Source organism: Oryx dammah, unplaced genomic scaffold, assembly GCF_014754425.2.
Source record: "Oryx dammah isolate SB20612 unplaced genomic scaffold, SCBI_Odam_1.1 HiC_scaffold_2, whole genome shotgun sequence".
Taxonomy (NCBI): Eukaryota; Metazoa; Chordata; class Mammalia; order Artiodactyla; family Bovidae; genus Oryx; species Oryx dammah.
The window spans coordinates 43,716,521-43,736,632 of record NW_024070186.1 but is presented as its reverse complement, the minus strand read 5'-3'; the positions used below and the strand labels follow the sequence as shown (position 1 = coordinate 43,736,632).

At 41.2% G+C, this 20,112-nt stretch overlaps 1 protein-coding gene across 2 annotated transcripts in view; it reads right to left on the bottom strand.

Moving 5' to 3' along the window:
• Window positions 1–20,112, bottom strand: part of ARHGEF26 (Rho guanine nucleotide exchange factor 26) — a 141,249-nt gene that overhangs the window by 63,502 nt on the left and 57,635 nt on the right. For both annotated transcript variants that reach the window (XM_040247262.1, XM_040247269.1), the window contains one exon: window positions 98–250. In XM_040247262.1, coding sequence (XP_040103196.1) covers window positions 98–250 — 153 coding nt within the window. The remainder of the gene's footprint in view (window positions 1–97; window positions 251–20,112) is intronic.

The following is a 20,112-nucleotide window of genomic DNA, read 5'->3' as shown; positions in this document are numbered from 1 at the left end:
AAAGACATTTAATTTAAGAGATCAATTAATTTCAATCAATGTGACCCAATTAAAACATGATTAGATCATTAAAGCTGCAACATTCAATACTGCTTACAACAATTTTTGCAGTGTCCGCTGTTGGTAGACTTCATTGGTGCAGTATTTCACATATGGGTCAAATGTGGATGCTGTGTGCTTTTCTACAATGTCACTTATGTCTTCTATGAAGATATTATTCTGATGCCTTGCTTCCAACTCTGTAAAGAATCTAAAAAAAAAAAAGAAAAGCATTTACACTGCCTTCCATATGCTTTAATAGACAACAGATTATCCTCATGAAATGCTATTATACAGGGTTTGAAAATACTAGCAGTACATGGTACCAAAAAAATACAAGAAAAAACTATAAAACAGTCTAAATTTAAATCTATTATCAGTTCGGTTCAGTCACTCAGTCATGTTCGACTGTGACCCCATAAACCACAGCACGCCAGGCCTCCCTGTCCATCACCAACTCCTGGAGTTCACCCAAACTCATGTCCATTGAGTCAGTGATGCCATCCAGCCATCTCATCCTCTGTCGTCCCCTTCTCCTCCTGCCCTCAATCCCTCCCAGCATCAGAGTCTTTTCCAATGAGTCAACTCTTTCCATGAGGTGGCCAAAGTACTGGAGTTTCAGCTTTAGCATCAGTCCTTCCAAAGAACACCCAGGACTGATCTCCTTCAGAATAGACTGGTTGGATCTCCTTGTAGTCCAAGGGACTCTCAAGAGTCTTCTCCAACACCACAGTTCAAAAGCATCAATTCTTCAGTGCTCAGCTTTCTTCACAGTCCAACTCTCACATCCACACATGACTGCTGGAAAAACCATAGCCTTGACTAGATGGACCTTTGTTGGCAAAGCAATGTTTCTGCTTTTGAATATGCTATCTAGGTTGGTCATAACTTTCCTTCCAAGGAGTAAGCTTTCCCCATCTATTTCCCATGAAGTGATGGGACTGGATGCCATGATCTTTGTTTTCTGAATGTTGAGCTTTAAGCCAACTTTTTCACTCTCCTCTTTCACTTTCATCAAGAGGCTCTTTAGTTCCTCTTCACTTTCTGCCATAAGGGTGTCATCTGCATATCTGAGGTTATTGATACTTCTCCTGGCAATCTTGATTCCAGCTTGTGCTTCTTCCAGCCCAGCATTTCTCATTTACATCTTATTCCTTCATATGAAAGTGAAAGTGTTAGTCACTCAGTCGTTTCAGACTCTTTGTGACCCTATGGACTGTAGTCCACCAGGCTTCTCTGTCTATGGATTCTCCAGGCAAGAACACTGGAGTGGGTTGCCATTTCCTCCCCCAACCCAGGGATCAAACCCAGGTCTCCCACATTGCAGGCAGATTCTCTACCATCTGAACCACTGGTAAAACCCATTACGTCATATGGTTAGCTTAAAACATTGATAGTCCAGGACATTTCTGTGCTTTCAGGTATATTTTGGAATGTACAGATTTCACTATTTTTTCAAGATTTCCCTACATACTTGGGGACATGGTGCAGCATTAATCCTTACATATATTATTATATTAAAAAGCATATGAGCAAAATACCTAAATAAGTGCCTAAAAACAAGTCTGAAACAAACCTAATTCTATGGGGCCTTTCTCTCCAAATAAAAATAATCATATCATTTATATCTAATATAATACATGACATTTAAATGACTTTGTAAATGGTTTAGATTGCAACTTAGAGTTGCCTTGTGTGTGTGTGCACTCACACACACCTATATTGTGTCTAGCCCAGGCAAAATTAAATTTCAGATAAACAATGAATAATTTTTTAATACAACTATGTGCCAAATACTGCATAGGACATCTTGGGTGTCTTGCATTTCTTCTGTCAATCCTATATTGGAACCAGTTTTAACAAAGTATCAAATCAGCTATTTGAAACAAGAGTGTTCTTCCTCTGGCCCACAGACCAGCAGCATTGGTACCACTTAAGAGCAGGCAATGGCAACCCACTCCAGTGCCCTTGCCTGGAGAATCCCATGGACTAGGGAGGAGGAGGAGGTGGGTGGAGCCTGGTGGACTGCAGTCCAGGGGTTTGCTAGCAGTTGGACACGACTGAGCGACTTCACTTTCACTTTTCACTTTCATGCATTGGAGAGGGAAATGGCAACCCACTCCAGTGTTCCTGCCTGGAGAATCCCAGGGACGGTGGAGCCTGGTGGACTGCCATCTATGGGGTCGCACAGAGTCGGACATGACTGAAGCAACTTAGCAGCAGCAAGAGCTTGTCTAAAATGCAGAATTTCACCCCTCACCTCTCCCAGTCTGAACCTGCACTTTATCAAGACTGCCTCATAGTCTGAATGCACACTAAAAACTGAGAACTTCCCTAGAGCACACTCACTGACCATGTTCAGAGCAGCAGGAAAATCTATCAAAAATAACTATCACACAAAGACCAAAGGGTTTTCTTAAGAAGGTGAAATCAACAATAATGTCTAATGTTGACTCTAGAACATTAGTACAAGGGAAGGTTAGTTTTGGTATTTATCACATCATTGCCCCTTACCAGTTTGTTGGGTGGACTCCATAATACAAAATTCAAGATAGACAGTGAATGAGACAACAGAAATTTATACAAGATTATTAATGGTAAATATGGGCTAACATTTTCTCACATTTATAGCTCAGTTCTTTTCAAAGAAAATCCTGGCACTCAGAAACAAAATAATTAAGACATTAAAGATCTTATTTTTATAAGGGTTGGGAAGATCCCCTGGAAGATGATATGGCAACTCACGCTAGCATTTCTGCCATGAATAGAAAAGCCTGGAGGGCTACAGTCCATGGGGTTGCAGAGTCAGACACGGCCAAGTAACTGAGCATGAATGCATGTTGACACAAACATTAAATTCATTTTAATATAAATTGTATTACTTGTCATCATTATCTATTCTATTTTTATTTATTTATTTATTTTTTACTGTACCACACAGCTTGTGGGATTTTAGCTTCCCAATCAAGACTGTGCTAAGAAAGTGAAGAGAAAGTGCCGAGTCTTACCCACTGTAACACCAAGGAATCACCTCTAGTCAATTTTTAAAAGTCTCCAAAGGAGCTTGTGAAATGAAGAAATATATTTTAACTTCCTAGAAGAATTAACATTTATATTCTGGGAAAGCACCTACATGTTTATTACCTTTGAAAAGGACTCAGGAAAATAGTTAATATGGTTCCTACCCACATGACCTCATCATCCAAACTCCTTGTTTAAAGAGCAAGAGGAGCAACTAGAAGCACACTGTGCTAGACTATTCAGCCTTCCTTCCAGTGGGATCAGCTGAATACACACAGTGTCCCTCAGGATTAGCAGGTCAGAAGAACAGACAGCCGGTCAGAAGAACACATCTATGTTTCAAAACTCAGTCAGTGACTTCATGTCACTTTGTGACGCTGAGTTTATTCAACATTCAAATAAAATATCAAACCCTCTCTAAAAGGTTTCAGAATTTCAAAAATATCCAACTCCAAACCCTAGACAAACAAAAACCATGTTACTTCCTATTTAGACTAGTCCCTCACTTCAAGAAATCTGTGTGATCTATTAAGGCGGTGAGAATGATAAATATAAATGATATAGGAAAACAACATGCTTGTATATAACTAACTACATGTTAAAACATATATGCATAAGAGTGCTGGTGGCAGTATCTTTTAAAAAAATTATACAAGCTATATATCTTTTATTCTAGTAAAATATATATTACATAAATGTTGCCATTTAAACCATTTTCAATGGCTTTAATTACTGTCACAGTATTGTGCAACCATCATCACTATTTCCAAAATACTTTCCTCACCCCAAACAGAAATGCTGTACTCATAAAGCAACAACTCCCCATTCCCCTCTCTCCTCAGCCCCTGATAACCTCTCATCTACTATCGATCTCTGTGACTTTGCCTATTCTAGATATTTCGTGTGAGTGGAATCACACAAATTTTTCTCTAGCTTATTTCACTTAGTATTGTGTCTCCTAGGTTCATCCATATTGAGGATGGATGAACGTGTATCAGAACTTTTTCTTCTTTATGGCTTAATAATATTCCATTGTAGGTACTTATTATAATTTGTTTATAATATGAACAGGTTGTTTCTACCTTTTAGCTACTGTGAATAATGCTTCTGTCAACATACCCATCTGGGTATCTGTTTGAGTGGCTGTTTTCAGTTCTCTGCGATATATATCTACAAGTTGAATTTCAGCCTTGCTGACTCTGCTACTAATAATGTATTCCAAGAAATGATAGTATAATAACAAGAATCAATACAGAAAAAGCTGAGTTAGATGCCAAGGAGAGGTTATTTCATTAAATGAATGCTGAGTAAGAAATAAAGGATAGAAATGGTACGGACCTAACAGAAGCGGAAGACATTAAGAAAAGGTGGCAAGAGTACACAGAAGAACTTTACAAAAAAGATCTTAATTTCCCAGATAATCATGATGGTGTGATCACTCACCTAGAGCCAGACATCCTGAAGCCCGAAGTCAAGTGGGCTTGAGGAAGCATCACTATGAACAAAGCTAGTAGAGGTGATAGAATTTCAGTGGAGCTATTTCAAGTCCTAAAAGATAATGCTGTGAAAGTGCTGCACTCAATATGCCAGCAAATTTGGAAAACTCAGCAGTGGCCACAGGACTGGAAAAGGTCAGTTTTCATTCCAATCCCAAAGAAAGGCAATGCCAAAGAATGTTCAAACTACAAACAATCACATTTATCTCACACGTTAGCAAAGTAATGCTCATAATTCTTCAAGCCAGGCTTCAACAGTACATGAACTGTGAACTTCCAGATGCTCAAGCTGGATTTAGAAAAGGCAGAGGAACCAGAGATCAAATTGCCAACATCTGTTGGATTATAGAAAAAGCAAGAGAGTTCCAGAAAAAAATAAACTTCTGCTTTATTGACTTCACCAAAGCCTTTGGTTATGTGGATCACAACAAACTGGGAAATTCTTAATGAGACGGGAATACCAGACTACCTTACCTGCCTCCTGAGAAATCTGTATGCAGGTCAAGAAGCAACAGTTAGAACCAGACATGGAACAACGAACTGGCCGCAAATTGGGAAAGGAGTATGTCAAGCCTGTATATTGTCATCCTGCTTAGTTAACTTATATGCAGAGTACATCATGAGAAACGCTGGGCTGGATGAAGCACAAGCTGGAATCAAGATTGCCGGGAGAAAGATCAACAACCTCAGATATGCACATGACATCACTATTATGGGAGAAAGTGAAGAGGAACTAAAGAGCTTCTTGATGAAAGTGAAAGAGGAGAGTGAAAAAGCTGGCTTAAAACTCAACATTCAGAAAACTAAGATCCTGGCATCTGGTCCCATCACTTCATGGCAAATAGATGGGGAATCAGTGACAGACTTTATATTTTGGGGCTCCAAAATCACTGCAGATGGTGACTGCAGCCATGAAATTAAAAGATGCTTACTCCTTGTAAGAAAAGCTATGACCAACTTAGACAGCATATTATAAAGCAGAGACATTACTTTGCTGACAAAGGTCCATCTAGTCAAAGCTATGGTTTTTCTGGTATCATGTATGGATGTGAGAGTTGGACCATAAAGAAGGCTGAGCACCGAAGAATTGATGCTTTTTAACTGTGGTGTTGGAGAAGACTCCTGAGAGTCCTTTGGACTGCAAGGAGATCAAATCAGTAAATCCTAAAGGAAATCATTCCTGCATATTCATTGGAAGGACTGAGGGCTGAAGCTGAAGCTCCAATACTTTGGCCACCTGATGCAAAGAACTGACTCATTGGAAAAGACCCTGATGCTGGGAAAGATTGAAGGTGGGAGGAGAAGGGGTTGACAGAGGGTGAGATGGTTGGATGGCATCACCTACTCGATGGACATGTGTCTGAGCAAGCTCTGGGAGTTGGTTATCGACAGCGAAGCCCGGCATGCTGCAGTCCATGGTGACTGAACTTAGCTGAGTAAGAAATGGTTCTTTACCTCCTGAGGCTCAGAGGTGAGTGGCCCATGGGAGGCAGGGAGCCAACCACTTGCCATACGAGACCTATGACGGGGCCGTACGGTGACAACGATAGTGCAGGGCAGGGCACCTGGAGGCCCGAGGCGAGGAGAGGCGTGAGGGGGTAATGAGGACGGTAACGCAGGCGGCCAGGGGACAGAGCACCCGCAGCAGCACACAATGTGGGCAAAGACACGAATCTCCTTCCGAAAGACTGCGGGGGTAGCAAGGCGAGGTGTCAACCAGAGGAGGAGCAGGAGCGGAGAATGGCAGTAGCAAAGCAAGTGGGCCTGCGCTAGACTGCAAAAGTCTGAGGGTCTACTGAGGAGCTTGAACTCAATCTACGGACAAAGAGAACCTGCGGGCGTTGTTGAAGCCAGTAAACCGTCCCGATGGACAGAGACAACTGACAGAGAAGTGGGGAAGCCCAGCTGCAGGCCAGTGAGACGCTATCCCAGGCAAGTAACAACAAAGCCTGCACGGGAAATCAAAGGGACAGGACACATCAGGGTAACCGTTCAGAGGGAAAGTTAATACAATGGAGAGACTCATTAGATGGAGAAGTCAAGGAAGACACTGTGCTTTCTACTCAAAGTTTCCAGCTGGGCCATGTACATGTTGGGTCGTTAAGCCACCCATGAAGACAGGAACTTAGGAGGAAGAGGGAGAGGCAAGAAAAAACGCAATTTAATTTTCCCTGAAAATATACATCTGTGAGAATTCAGAGCCACAGGAATTCTAGGTAGTATGTAACCATTTTTAGCTGGTTTTCATATAAATGCAAACTATTTGTAATTTGTTTTAGCTCCAAGTGTCCTTTAAGAAAATGTTCAAAGAAAATTGAAAAAATAAGAAACCATTCATAAGATCATTATCATGTAAATCTAAGAAATATCTCAGAGGCAAAGCTCTCTTCCAATTTCTTGTCTTCAGCTAACTGTTACAGTCGGAAAGAATGCAACTATATAACCAAAAACAACAGTAACTTGGCTTTTCCCAATGAAAAGGGAAATTCATCTATCACTCTTGAAAGTTTGCCAAAGTACAAGATTAAAAACAAAGCACTAATGAAATATCTGTTTACGCTACTTATTTTGATACAATATAAACGAAGCCACCCATCTTTTGACATAAGCATAGTTAAGAAATAATTCAAAGCCTTCTATGTTCAATTCTCTATTAGTTATTTTGGGCAAATTTGCATATTTCACTAAATGAGCTGAGCGACCAACAGGCCAAGAAAGTATTACTAAAGAATGAGGTATTATTTCAATAGCCGAGAATGCCGGAGATCCAAATGAAATCTGAAGCAAAAATAAAAGCATTCTGATTCCCTGGGTGAAATCTGAATGGAGTCTGTGAAGCAATCTGGTTTATTTGAGGAACAACTTTTTAATGGAAATCTACTGCAGCCCAGTGAACTTTTTTTTCCTGGCACAATACCTTCCTTATTTCTTCTTTGTAGCAGTACCAAGATGATCATGTTTTACAACTGATCATGTTACAAAACCTTTCGTGTTTTTTTTTTTTTCAACCAAAATTTTAATGTCATCACTAACATCTAGACTTTGAGAAACCTCTGATGGACCAGGAAAGGCCTCTTGGAAGCACTGCCTCTTAACCAGACACCCTGGTTAACCCTGTCTGACTCTTGACTAACCATCACCAACATCCGGTAGCTCCGAATTCTCACAGATGTGTCTTTTCAGCATCTATTTCACCTCTCTAAAGGGAAATTAAACTGACTGCTTCTTACTTCTTCTCCCTCTACTTAATCACATCCATACTTTACAGGAGGGCTGCAAATGATTGCAGCCCCTCCAGGAGAGCTCTTTGGCTGTGCAGAGAAAAGGTCGGGGCCACCAAGAAACACCAGGCCAGCCTTCTAGGAGGTGGGGACTTCAAGATGAGAATCACATGGTCATGTCTAAGGAGCCTGCTCGAGGCCTGTAGCCTCTCCTCTAATATTTCCTATAACTACGGGGACTGCATATTCTTTAGGCCTTTCGTGGTTGCTTTATCAAATGATGGTTTTAATTGTAGCACTGCATTTTCAGGGAAAAGGCAAAGTCAACAGGGAAGTAGCCGCTTCTGACACACTCAGTACGTATACTTTTGTGAGCATCATTTTCTCCCTTCTGTAGTAGGTGGAAAAGACCTACCATATGAGGATAAATGTTGGCATACCACAACTAATAGCCTCTTCCAATTCAACTGGTAATGTCATTGGCATGTCAGGGATGAGTAATCCTGAGAGATCTTTGGAGACAGTATATCCACTCATCTACAGAGGAGAGTAAAACTTATTTAATATAGACAACAAATCTGGCTTCAACTGTCAGCCAACAAAATCTCCTCCCATGTGTTTAGCACAGGATGACATGCTTTGATGGATGTCAAGTAGCCAACAATTGATAACTATGAACACCATTCACTGTGCCAAGTCCAGTGCTTTCCACACAATGCCTCATCTAACTTAACCCTCAAGTTGACTTTATGACTGCCAATGAACCCATTTTACAGATAAGAAAACCAAGGCTAAGAGAACTTAAGTCAAAACTCTAAACAACAAGCTTCCGTTTGAACGCAGAGCCTTTCTGAGTCCAGAGCCTGCTTGAACTACTTCACCTATTGCCTCTGCTCACAAGTACCCACTGCCCCGTTACTACTGCCCACTCCTCAATCTGAATATCCAGCAAGAAGGCTTACAGCTGGACCTTAAAGAGGAAATACATTATTTTCCAAGAATGACTACCGAAGAGGTGCGAGAGAGCAGAGGAGCTGACCGTCTCCCTAGATGCTGCCTCCGTGGCAGCCAGTGATGTGTTCTGGTTCTAGTCGACGGAGTGAGAGCAGATATTGGTTAGGGGTGGCTGGTGAAACCCTCTGGGAGTCATTCCTTGACACCACGCCCCATTCCCTGTTACCTTCCCCTTTGCCCCACTCATCCTTCAAGTCTCAGATTCACTTTCACTCCCCGCGCCCCCCCCCACCCCCCCCAGGAAGCTTTCCCTGACCCTTCTGGGTTGGGTTAAGTCCCCTTATTTTATGTCTTAATAAACCTCTATGGTTTTTTTTTTTGGTATGTCTATTATGACTGTAATTAATTATATAATGATTTTGTTTACCTTTCTCTCTCTTAGCAAGGGGGCTAGAGGGCAGAGGTCATGTCTGTTTTGTTTAACACTCTATGCTTGGGGCCTGGCCATAGGACTTGAAGTATAAAAGACAGTTAAATAACTGATGGGTGAATAAATCTAATCTGTGTTTTAAACAGTAAATATGAAGATGGAATCCATTCAAGGAATTTTGTTCTAATGCTATTTATATGACACCTACAAAGAAGTCAGTCTCTACCTTGCTCTGTGCTGTGTTGTGCTTAGTTGCTCAGTTGTGTCCGACTCTTTGTGACCCTGTGCACTGTAGCCCACCAGGCTCCTCTGTCCATTGGGATTCTCCAGGCAAGAACACAGGAATGGGCTGCCATGCCCTCCTCCAGAGGAGCTTCCCAACTCAGGGATCAAACCCAGGTCTGCCACATTGCAGGTGGATTCTTTACCCTCTGAACCACCAGGGAAGCCCCTACCTTGCTTTATTCACTGGTAAATATATATTAATATTTACTGACCACAAACTGAGTTCCCAGAGTTATTCTAGGCACAGTGAAGGTTTCAATGAAGACACAAACTTTTACAATCCCGTCAAGTATGGTCAGTGCTTCCTAGGTGGCTCAGTGGTAAGGAACCCACCTGCCAATGCAGGAGACTAGGGTTCGCTCCCCAGGTCAGGAAGATGCCCTGGAGAAGGAAAAGGCAAGCCACTCTAGTACTCTTGCCTGGGAAATTCCATGGACAGAGGAGCCTGGTGGGCTAGAGTCTGTAGCTCACCAGGCTCCTCTGTCCATGGGGTTCTCCAGGAAAGAATACTGAAGTGGGTTGCCATGCCCTCCTCCAGGGGATATTCCTGACCAGGAACTGAACCTGCGTCTCTTAGGCTACAGTCCATGGGGCTGCAAGAGAGACAGGATTTAGAGACTAAACAACAAGTATGGTCACTAAGATGAGATGCAGTTTAGCCCAAGTTTCTTCAGTGCCAGCTGCCCTTACCGAAAACCTTGCCAGACTGGCTCCAGCTTCACCAATTTAGGGAGGATTCCAGCCGACTAAGAAGCTCAGCACTGAGTGCTCGGGCTGAGGAAGCACAGAGAGCAGGGCTCTGGTTATGATCAGCGCTGCCTTGTGCCTTTCTGGGAATGGCATCCTTTCAAGGTACTTTTCCTTCATTAATATGCATGTGCCTAGCAAACTCAAATCATTCCTGGATACCTTCCTCCCTTGGATGAGCTGACAATCTAAGTGGCTGTAGTATAGTGCTGGAGAGGGTCATATTCACGTACGCCAGAGGCATGTAACATACCAGGCAGGTTTCACATGTCTAAATTGCTATTATATAATAAAAAATATCTTCACTAAACAAAGAAATATTCCAGATAAGTAGCAGCAAACTATGTGCTCCTGGAAATGCTTTCCTAACTGATCAACAAGAGAACATTCTGTACTCCACCAAAATGAATTTCTACTTTACTGAGGATAAGTGACATTTGGGGCTTATTTGTTTGCATTTGTTGGGGGTTTTGGGGTCTTTTGTTTTTTGGGTTTTTTGGTGGTGGTCACATTGACATTAAAGCAATTTCTTTTAATACAAGAGACTGTGGAGAGCAAACTCATGGCAAGAATACCACCACTAACCCACGGCAGGCATCATTAACAGATTATGGTGCTCTCCCCATATGCAGAATCTGTACTCAAGGGAGCCATTATCAATCAATTAAAATCAATGATGAACATGATGAAGCTCACCTAGGAATCCTTCACTGGACTCACACTGATGGGAAATCTGTTAATTCAACAGAAACAGAGGGCTGTTGCTTCTCAATAAGAATACCCTATATCCTGATCTGGTAATGGTCTCAGAGTTTCCTCCCCAGCAGACTATACATCTTTTCCCATTCCATTTTAGTGTTTTGTGAAATTTTCTCTCTGGATTGATAATAAAGGGATAAGGGCTGAATCAGAAGTGTTTTGGGAATGTGAGAGAAAAAAAAAAAAATTCTCAATAAAGATGTCCAGAATTTCCACCCTAAGAGCTACTGTTTAATCCTGAAAATCTCTAGGATGGATTTTGTTAAAAGATTCTTATCATCTTATCAAAACCTTTTAAATCAACCTGGACATAGGACAGAGGTGACGGAGGTGAAAGAGATAAACGAAGGGTTTATTTCCTTATCCTTTATACCACACAACACAGAGCCTGCTAGGTTTAAATCCAGCTCCCCACAGATGCCTTCAGTTCAGGGCACCCAGCAAATCTCAAAGATGAAAGGTGGAGCTGGGGGCTGGGGGAGGGATGGGAGGGAGCGAACACAGAACCAAATGCTCCGGAGACTTCCCTGCATCAGTGAAGGCTCCTGCTTGCTTAGCTCTTTCTCTCACTCATCACAGACAAGCTATAGCGAAAAGAAACAGGACCAAACAAATAGTAAAAATACGATTTTTAAATTTCTTGAAATTTTAATACCATTAGGCCAAGTTTTTGCTTAAAAATGAGAATTTAAAGTATTTCTCATATGAATCTGCTTTACAGAAGCTGGAGGAAAAGGGTCTCGTTCCCATGGCAACCTTCTGCATACTCGATTCTTTTGTTTCAGCACTACTCATGAATTCACCCACATTTTAACTTCACTCAGAATGAAGATAACACTCTAATGAATGACAGGAAGCATGTGCCAGAACTCTTCCCAAAACACCCCGAGAAGAAGCTTTGTGTAGGCATAGGCTTGGGATGTTTGGGCTATGAGGGACAGTTTTGCAGTTTTTAATTATGGTTTTTAAAAATCTGAACACAACTATACATTTCCATCTGAAAGAAAATCATACCCCCTCCCTACAATTTCATATATAACTGTGAAGACTGAATATGCCTGGCTCATCACTGGATTTCCAGGACCTAACAAAGAATGAGGACTCCATCGCTCTGCTGTGCACCTGAACTATCACAACATTGTTAATCAACTAAACTTCAATATAAAATAAAAAGTTTTTAAGAAAAAGAAACCTTTAATTTATTATACAATTATTTCAGATGTGGAGGTGAGAATGGGGGTGAAATTTGCCTACTGTTTTCAATCTGCTGACCTAACCAGAAACATTGTTAGCTTATCTTGAAATTTATTTTGATTACAAAATTGAAGGTTCCTAATATACAATAAACTTCAAGTGTGTTCAGTTCAATTCAATTCAGTCGCTCAGTCGTGTCCGACTCTTTGCGACCCCATGAACTGCAGCACGCCAGGCCTCCCTGTCCATCACCAACTCCCGGAGTTCACCCAAACTCAAGTGTGTTACACACTGTAAATAAAGGGAAAAAAATGATCGTTTATTTTTCATGGCTGACCTGACTGCAACATTTTATTTAGTGGTGTTCTTGAAGATTGTTTCCTTGCGATGAATAAAGATTTGGGGCTAATTTAAAAAAAAAAAAAAAGAATGAAAACTTGATGACTGCATTGATTGAATCAACACCAGGTTCCTATTATTCCTCCTCGCCCCACTGTTAAAAGTGCTGACTTCCCAGGAGAGGAGCAGTGGGTGATAATATGAAACAAGTATCTCCCAGGAACATAACTTAATAACTTCAGACATGAGTTACATTATCAGGGTCCTCACAAGGGGGATGGGCAGGGCCGAATGGCCCTAACGGTTGACAAGTAAGGCAGGTGGGTGTTTGTGCTCCTGATACAGCATGGGGACACAGGGCATGTAACTCAAGAACAGTTTTGCTAACCCACTGCCTGGCCAAAATTCTCTGAAAACTCCAAACCTAGAAAAGATTTATGACTTTTGGAGGGACTGTTTCCTTTTATTAGATGACAGTTACATAACCAATTCCATGACCCTTTCCCCTTGGCCGCCTGGAAGGGTGTTTTTGCATTTAACCCTTCCTCGAGCTAGCAGCTCTAGCAGGAGAGCTGGCTGGGCACACTGGCTACCCTCATCCTCGCCCTGTTCCCCATTTCCCACTCAAACAGATGGACTGTGTACATGTCATCCACTGCTAGTCTTGAGCCTTTGGTGGATGCAGTTGGAGGATAAAATATCAATTATGAACAAATAAGCCAGGAAAATGTGGATGCTTGGGTGCACTTGGAAATAGAACCAAGAAAGAATTTATAGAATGTTTGAACAATATCAAGTAAAGCAATAACATCTTTTCAAGCTGAAGCCCCCTTTCCTGTTGTGAACTGATCATTCTTGAATAAAAATCAACACAGAGAAGGACATGTTTGCCTTCAGAAACTCTCTCCAGATGCTTTGTAGGTAGGGCCCTCAGTATTTCAAGTCAGAATTTAACCCACAAGAAGAGTAACATTTCCAATAAGCCCCAAAGCTTTGCATCTTCACTTTTCTTTATTGAATATGCCCCCAAAAGTTGTCTTCCTAAAAGGAGGCAATGCTTTCTATAGTTCCCATAAGTTTCAGCAGAAAGAAAAAGGAACCAGGACACAGAATTTTGAAAAACTCTAGCAGCTGGTTTCCTAAGCCATAATATCCTAAGAAAAAGGATGCCTGTCTGAACGAGGGAAACAGAATTCCATGTCTTTGCTGACATTCTTCAAACCTGCTCCAGTTTATCAGCAGCTGGCTCCAGTCAGGCCCTTTCTCACATAACCCTCTCATTCACCTTTCATCATGGATTTTTAAAATACTTTCTTTTTAGATGGTTATTAGCCTTGGCCAGCAAAGTAGCCCAAGAATATGATCTACAGGGTAAACAAGTTCTTAACCTGGTCTTAAGTGGATTTGGGATGATGATAAACTTGTTCCTGCATTTATTAAAATGGAAGGAACTGAGTACAGAAGACTGGTGAACCATTAGCCCTGCAACATGCAGAAATCAGCTCAAGACCAGTGGCAACACAGGGAAGCCAGAGACACACAAGGAAGAGGGGAACAGATGCTACGGGCCAATGGTAGGGGAGCATGAAGACGGGAAAAGAGAAAACGTGCAAATATGAAACCTCCTCAATACCAAAGAACAGACTTTTCACTTTCTCTTTTTCTCAGTCTTTATACTTTTCTCCAACTTTAGCTGTATGTGATCTCTTATCGGACTTCCCTGGTGGCTCAGATGGTAAAGCGTCTGTCTACAATGTGAGAGACCTGGGTTCGATCCCTGGGTTGGGAAGATTCCCTGGAGAAGGAAATGGCAATCCACTCCAGTACTCTTGCCTTGAAAATCCCATGGATGGAGGAGCTTGGTGCAGGCTACTATCCATGGGGTCGCAAAGAGTCAGGCACAACTGAGCTTCTTATCTCGTATTAGTATCTATAAAGAAATACACTTCCAGCTGAAGTCTATTTTGCACTGTACCTACTATACAGCAAGCCTATCATGTACCATTACATCACACCTCTGGAAGATGGATGCAGAGTACTGGTTACAAGTGCAGGCTCTTACAAGACCCAGATGGCCTGGATTCAAATCCCGACCCGTCTTCTGCTAGCCTTGTAGCCTGAGGCTACTTAATGTCTCCATGACCTATTTCCTCATTTGTAAAGTGGGAATAATAATGGTATGACCTCATGTGGTTCTCACGATGACTTAATGAATTAAAACAAGTGGCCAGAATGTGGTCTGGCATGAGGTATGTGCTCGTTAACATTAATTATTACTCAAGTGCAATAAAATTCCTTTCCCTCCCATGTGAATTTACACAATTCACCTGTCGTTTAAATGAAGCCACTAAGCTTTCTCGATTTTCCAGTCCACTCTGTTCAAGGACAGCAAGTCTAGCTCCTATATTTCCATCAATTAAGTCCAGGTGGGAAGGTGTAATATCATCTTGCCATACACAAAATTTGCTCAGAGTCATAGGCATATACTTCTTCATCAACTTATTAGAAATTGTAATAGGTACTTATCAGTGACAAAATTAGAGGATTAGCTCAGTTCTTTACTGGGCTTAAGAACCACTGGCTTTGAATTAAAATAGTTTAAAGTTAAATTTCTAATTATTTGAGAATTTTATATCTCATTAAATTTAAAAATTTGTCTTCTCACTATAAGTTTGTTTTCAGTGTCTAGGAATCTGTTTCTGCTTTGCAGATAAGGTCCTTTGCATTATTTCATTATTTTTTTAGTTTGGAAAACTCACGGTTACCAAAGGGAAAAGGGGAGGGGAGGAATAAATTAGGAGTATGGTATTAACAGGAGAAGGAAATGGCAACCCACTCCAGTACTCTTGCCTGGAAAATCCCATGGACGGAGAAGCATGGTGGGCTACAGTCCATGAGGTCTCAAAGAGTCGGACATGACTGAGCGACTTCACTTTCATGGTATTAACAGACAGACACCACTGTTCAGAAAATTAACAATAGGATTTACTGTATAGCACAGGAAACTATAAGGGCTTCCCAGGTTTACAGTGGTAAAGAATATTCCTGCCAATGCAGGAGACCTGGGTTCCCCTGGAGGAGTAAATGGCAACCTACTCCAGTATTCTTGCCTAGAAAATACCGTGGACAGAGGAGCCTGGCGAGCTATAGTCATGGGGTCGCAAAGAGTTGAACGAAACTGAGTGACTGAGTATACACACACAGGAAGCTGTATTTGATATTTTGTAATAACCTATAATGGAAAAGAATGTGAAGCCGTACCCCTGGAAAAAAGTCTGCTCACAGTTCTAGAGTTCAATATCCATCTCATTGATCTTATATCCTACCCCAGTCATTTCTCTTTCCCTTCATTATCACAGAGATCATTTCCATATGAAGAGGTCTGATTCATTCCAACCCTGTGCAACATGACTTTTGCCCATTTCATCCCATAGACATTACTCCCTCAAAAGTCTCTAGAGTTTGACATTATCATTAGTTATTGCTTGCTTTTTAACCTAAACAGATAATTGTAAATGATTTAAAAGAAAACCATTTTTACTGAAATCATGATAAATAATTATAAAATCTGCATGTTCTTTAATTTACATTTTAATGACAATATATTAAAATTTTGTAATTTTTAAGTAATATTTATTATTATTTATTTGACTGTGCCAGGTCATAGTTGCAGCATGTGGGATCTAGTTCCCTGACCAGTGATTGAACTTGGGCATCCTGCATTGGGAGCATGGAGTCTTAGCCACTAAACCACCAGGGAAGTCCAATTTCGTGCATTTTGAATCTAATGACATTTTACTTTATTATTGTTTAGATTGGGACTATCCAATAGAAATATAATGGGAGTCACATATGTGAGCTACATAAGTAATTTAAAATTTCCTAGTAACAATATTTTAAAAGTTAAAAAAAAACGGGTGAAACTAACTCTAATAATATATTTACCAGTATATTAAAAACATTATATCAAAATATAATCAATATAAAAGTTATTAATTAAATACTTTACCTTTTTCATATTAAGTCCTGGAATCAGTGTATATTTTACACTTATAGCCCATTTCATTTTCAACAAACCATATCTCAAGTGCTCAGAAGCCACACGGGGCTAGTGACTACCACATAGGACAATGTATCTTTAGATCATTGAAGTCAACAGAAAATATAAAATATGTGAAAAGCTTTATTATAACAACTAAATTCATGATTTTGCTGAAATGAAGGCAAAGAAATCAAATTTTGTGAAATAAATGTATAATGATAAAAAGAAAAAAAAAAAACATTGGCTTTGTATAATGAAAAACCTAACACAGAAAGATTCACAGAAACCGAGAAATTACTGGAAGTTGAAATTTTATACCTGTTGCCAGGGCCTAGATTGGGGAGAACTCAGACTGCCATATTAAATAGCTTCAATTCCTTCCTTAAGTAATAGAGAACCACTGAAGTTTCTTCTGTTTTAGGAGAGAAATCTAGAGGTAGCAGGGTAAAGGACAGGATACGGGGCTGAAGGTTAAACTGAGGTACTAACAAGAAGGCAAGAAAGTCAATCACAGTCTACATACATGATCCACTTAAGACAAGAGGAGACTGGCAGTTCCTCAAAACGTTAAACAAAGGGTTACCATATGAGCCAGCAATCCCACTCCTCGGTATACACTGGGAGAGAAATGAAATGAGAAGAGAAATGAAATGAAATAAAAGAAATGAAAACATATGTTCACACAAAAACTTGTATACAAATGTTCATAGAAGCATAAGCTATAATAGCAAAAAAGGGAAAACAGCCCATGTCCATTAACTAATGAATGGACACATAAAAAGTGATATATACATACAACGGAACATTACTCAGCAATGAAAATAAAGACTTGCATATTTTGCGACATGTATGAACCTTGAAAATATTATGCCAGGTGAAAAAAGCTAGTCATAAAAAGATCACATATGATTCTATTAATATGAAATTTCCAGAATAGCTAAATCCAAGAAACACAAAGTAGACAGTGGTTGCCTAGAGCTGGAGAAGTCTGGGGGAAATAGGGGTGAGTGTTAATGGATGCTGACTCCCTGTTTGAGGTGATGAAAATGTAAAGTTGATTGTGGTGATGTCTGCTCGACCTGTGAATATACTAAAAATCACCAAATTACACAACTTAAATGTGTTATTTGTATGGTATGTGAATCATTCTCTCAATAAATCTCTTTTAATAAAAAGGGCAGCAGCTGGGAAATGGACAGAAGGGGTCAAGAGCTGATATGCACGCATTCTGTTCATGGATAGAGTTCTCTTTTTCTACTTTCCCAGAGAGTGAATTCTGTGTGTGTTTCCTCTCTTTTCAAGAGACTCTTATGAAAAGTCCCAAGATTTAAACAATAAATGAGAGCTGCCCTGGTTCAGGCTGGGTCAGGAGGCCCAGAGTCCAGTTGTTTGGACCAACACCCAACTTGGCCGACCCTAAAATGCCTTCAGGGAATTCCGGGCCCCTGGGAACGCAATCTGAAACCACTCAGTGGATCCAAAGAGCTGAGAGATGTGGGAATGTGAAGCATCTTTGTAGGGTCAGCAAGAGGGAATCCAGCCAGACTCTGCCTGGTCACACCAGGGAACTGGAGCCAGAGTGTCCGCACCAAAGCAGCCCTGCCCACTGCTCACACCTTCAATACAGTGACAACTGTCTGCCCTCTGCCCTGTTACCGTACACACTCCCTTGTAAGGGTGAGTAATGGGTGCATTTATAGAAAGCTAGGAAAGGTCTGGTTTTACACCCTCCCTTGAGGTTTTCAAAGAGCTCCAATGGTGGTAACTGTGTTCAGAAGAGTCAAAATGATCCAAAATCTTACCTGGTATTTGACTATAACCAAGACGCTAGCAGCCTTCAGTTTTCTTTAGTAACAGTGAATTTAGAATTACAAAATACATTATCTATTCCCTTAAAGAAAGTTGTATAGCATGCATAATGGAGTCTATGTTTCCTGCTGCCAATCTGTAACCTGTAAACTATGAGAAGTCATATTTCACTACTGTTTGTGTTCTGTTTTACACATGCACCCCTTTTCTTGCACTTGTTTCTCTACCGAAATCCTGGTCCCCAAACACAAGTCTTCAGGAAAAGTATTTTGCACTTCATGATATTCCCCACTGTTTTTTTTTTTTTTTCCTGCTTCAACCCCACTTTTCCAGAACTAACAAAAACTGCTTCTAAAAGCTCTGGCCCCATCACCCCATTCCTCAGAACTATCAATGAGATCCAGCTGTCCGAATCAAATCTCCGATTGCTAACTTCTAACCACACAACTGCCTCTGGGAAAAGCCCATGGATGCTCTTCTCCTCTTGTTTCCTTTCTAACCAGCTCTATGAGCCACTCTGAGCCACCAAGGCAGCCTACTACCTGCACTCACCTACATCTTACAGAAGGGCAGTGTCATTGCAGAACCTTCTTTTCTTGCTTCCTAACAATGTTGACAGTAGATCATCACAACTATTCATTCACGAGGATATGCAGTGGCTGTAGAGAGGTATCCACTTGTTTGTAGGGAGTTAGCCACGCCCTAGTTTTCCCTCTTTTTTTTTTTTAATTGACATCCTCATGGTTGTGGTAGAAACAACAGCTAATCTCGACTTTTAAAAATTTATTGGAGTATAGTTGCTTTACACTGCTATGTTATTTTCTGCAAAGTGAGTCAGCTACACGTATACATTATTGTTTAGTTACTAAGTCTTGTCCAACTCTTTGTGACCCCATGGACTGTAGCCCGCCAGGCTCCTCTGTCCATGGGATTTCCCAGGCAAGAATACTGGAGTGGGTTGCCATTTCCTTCTCCAGAGATCTTCCCAACTCAGGGATCAAACCTGCATCTCCTACATTGCAGGGGGATTCTTTACCACTGAGCCACCAGGGAAGCCCATACACATATGCCCCCTCTTTTTCAGATTTCTTTCCCCATTTAGGTCACTGCAGAGCACTGAGCAGAGTTCCCTATGCTACACAGTAAGTTCTCATTAGTTATCTATTTTACACACGGTCATGTATATATATCAGTGTCCATTTCCCAATTCATCCCACCCTCTCTTTTCCCCTTGGTGTCCACATGTTTGTTCTCCAAGATACATATACACTTGCCTTTGGTCACTTCCCCAGAGTAGCTCCCAACCATCTTCACTTTCTGCCACAGAAGCAGGGAGGGCAGGCTCCCTGCAAGCTCCTGCTGCTAAGTCACTTCAGTCGTGTCTGACTCTATGTGACCCCATAGACGGCAGCCTACCAGGCTCCTCCATCCCTGGGATTCTCCAGGCAAGAACACTGGAGTGGGTTGCCATTTGCTTCTCCAGTGCATGAAAGTGAAAAGTGAAAGTGAAGTTGCTCAGTCGTGTCCGACCCTCAGCGACCCCATGGACTGCAGCCTTCTAGTCTCCCCCATCCATGCATGGGATTTTCCAGGCAAGAGTACTGGAGTGGGGTGCCATTGCTTTCTCCGCCTGCAAGCTGCAGGAACTTGAAAAGGAAACTGTCTACTTTGGCTTACTCGAAGGAGAGCTGCACTGTGATACCTTCATAAGGCGATGGTCTGATGGTCTGATGTTTAAAAGGAATGTGAGCAGCTACACCTGTAGGAGGGGAGGGA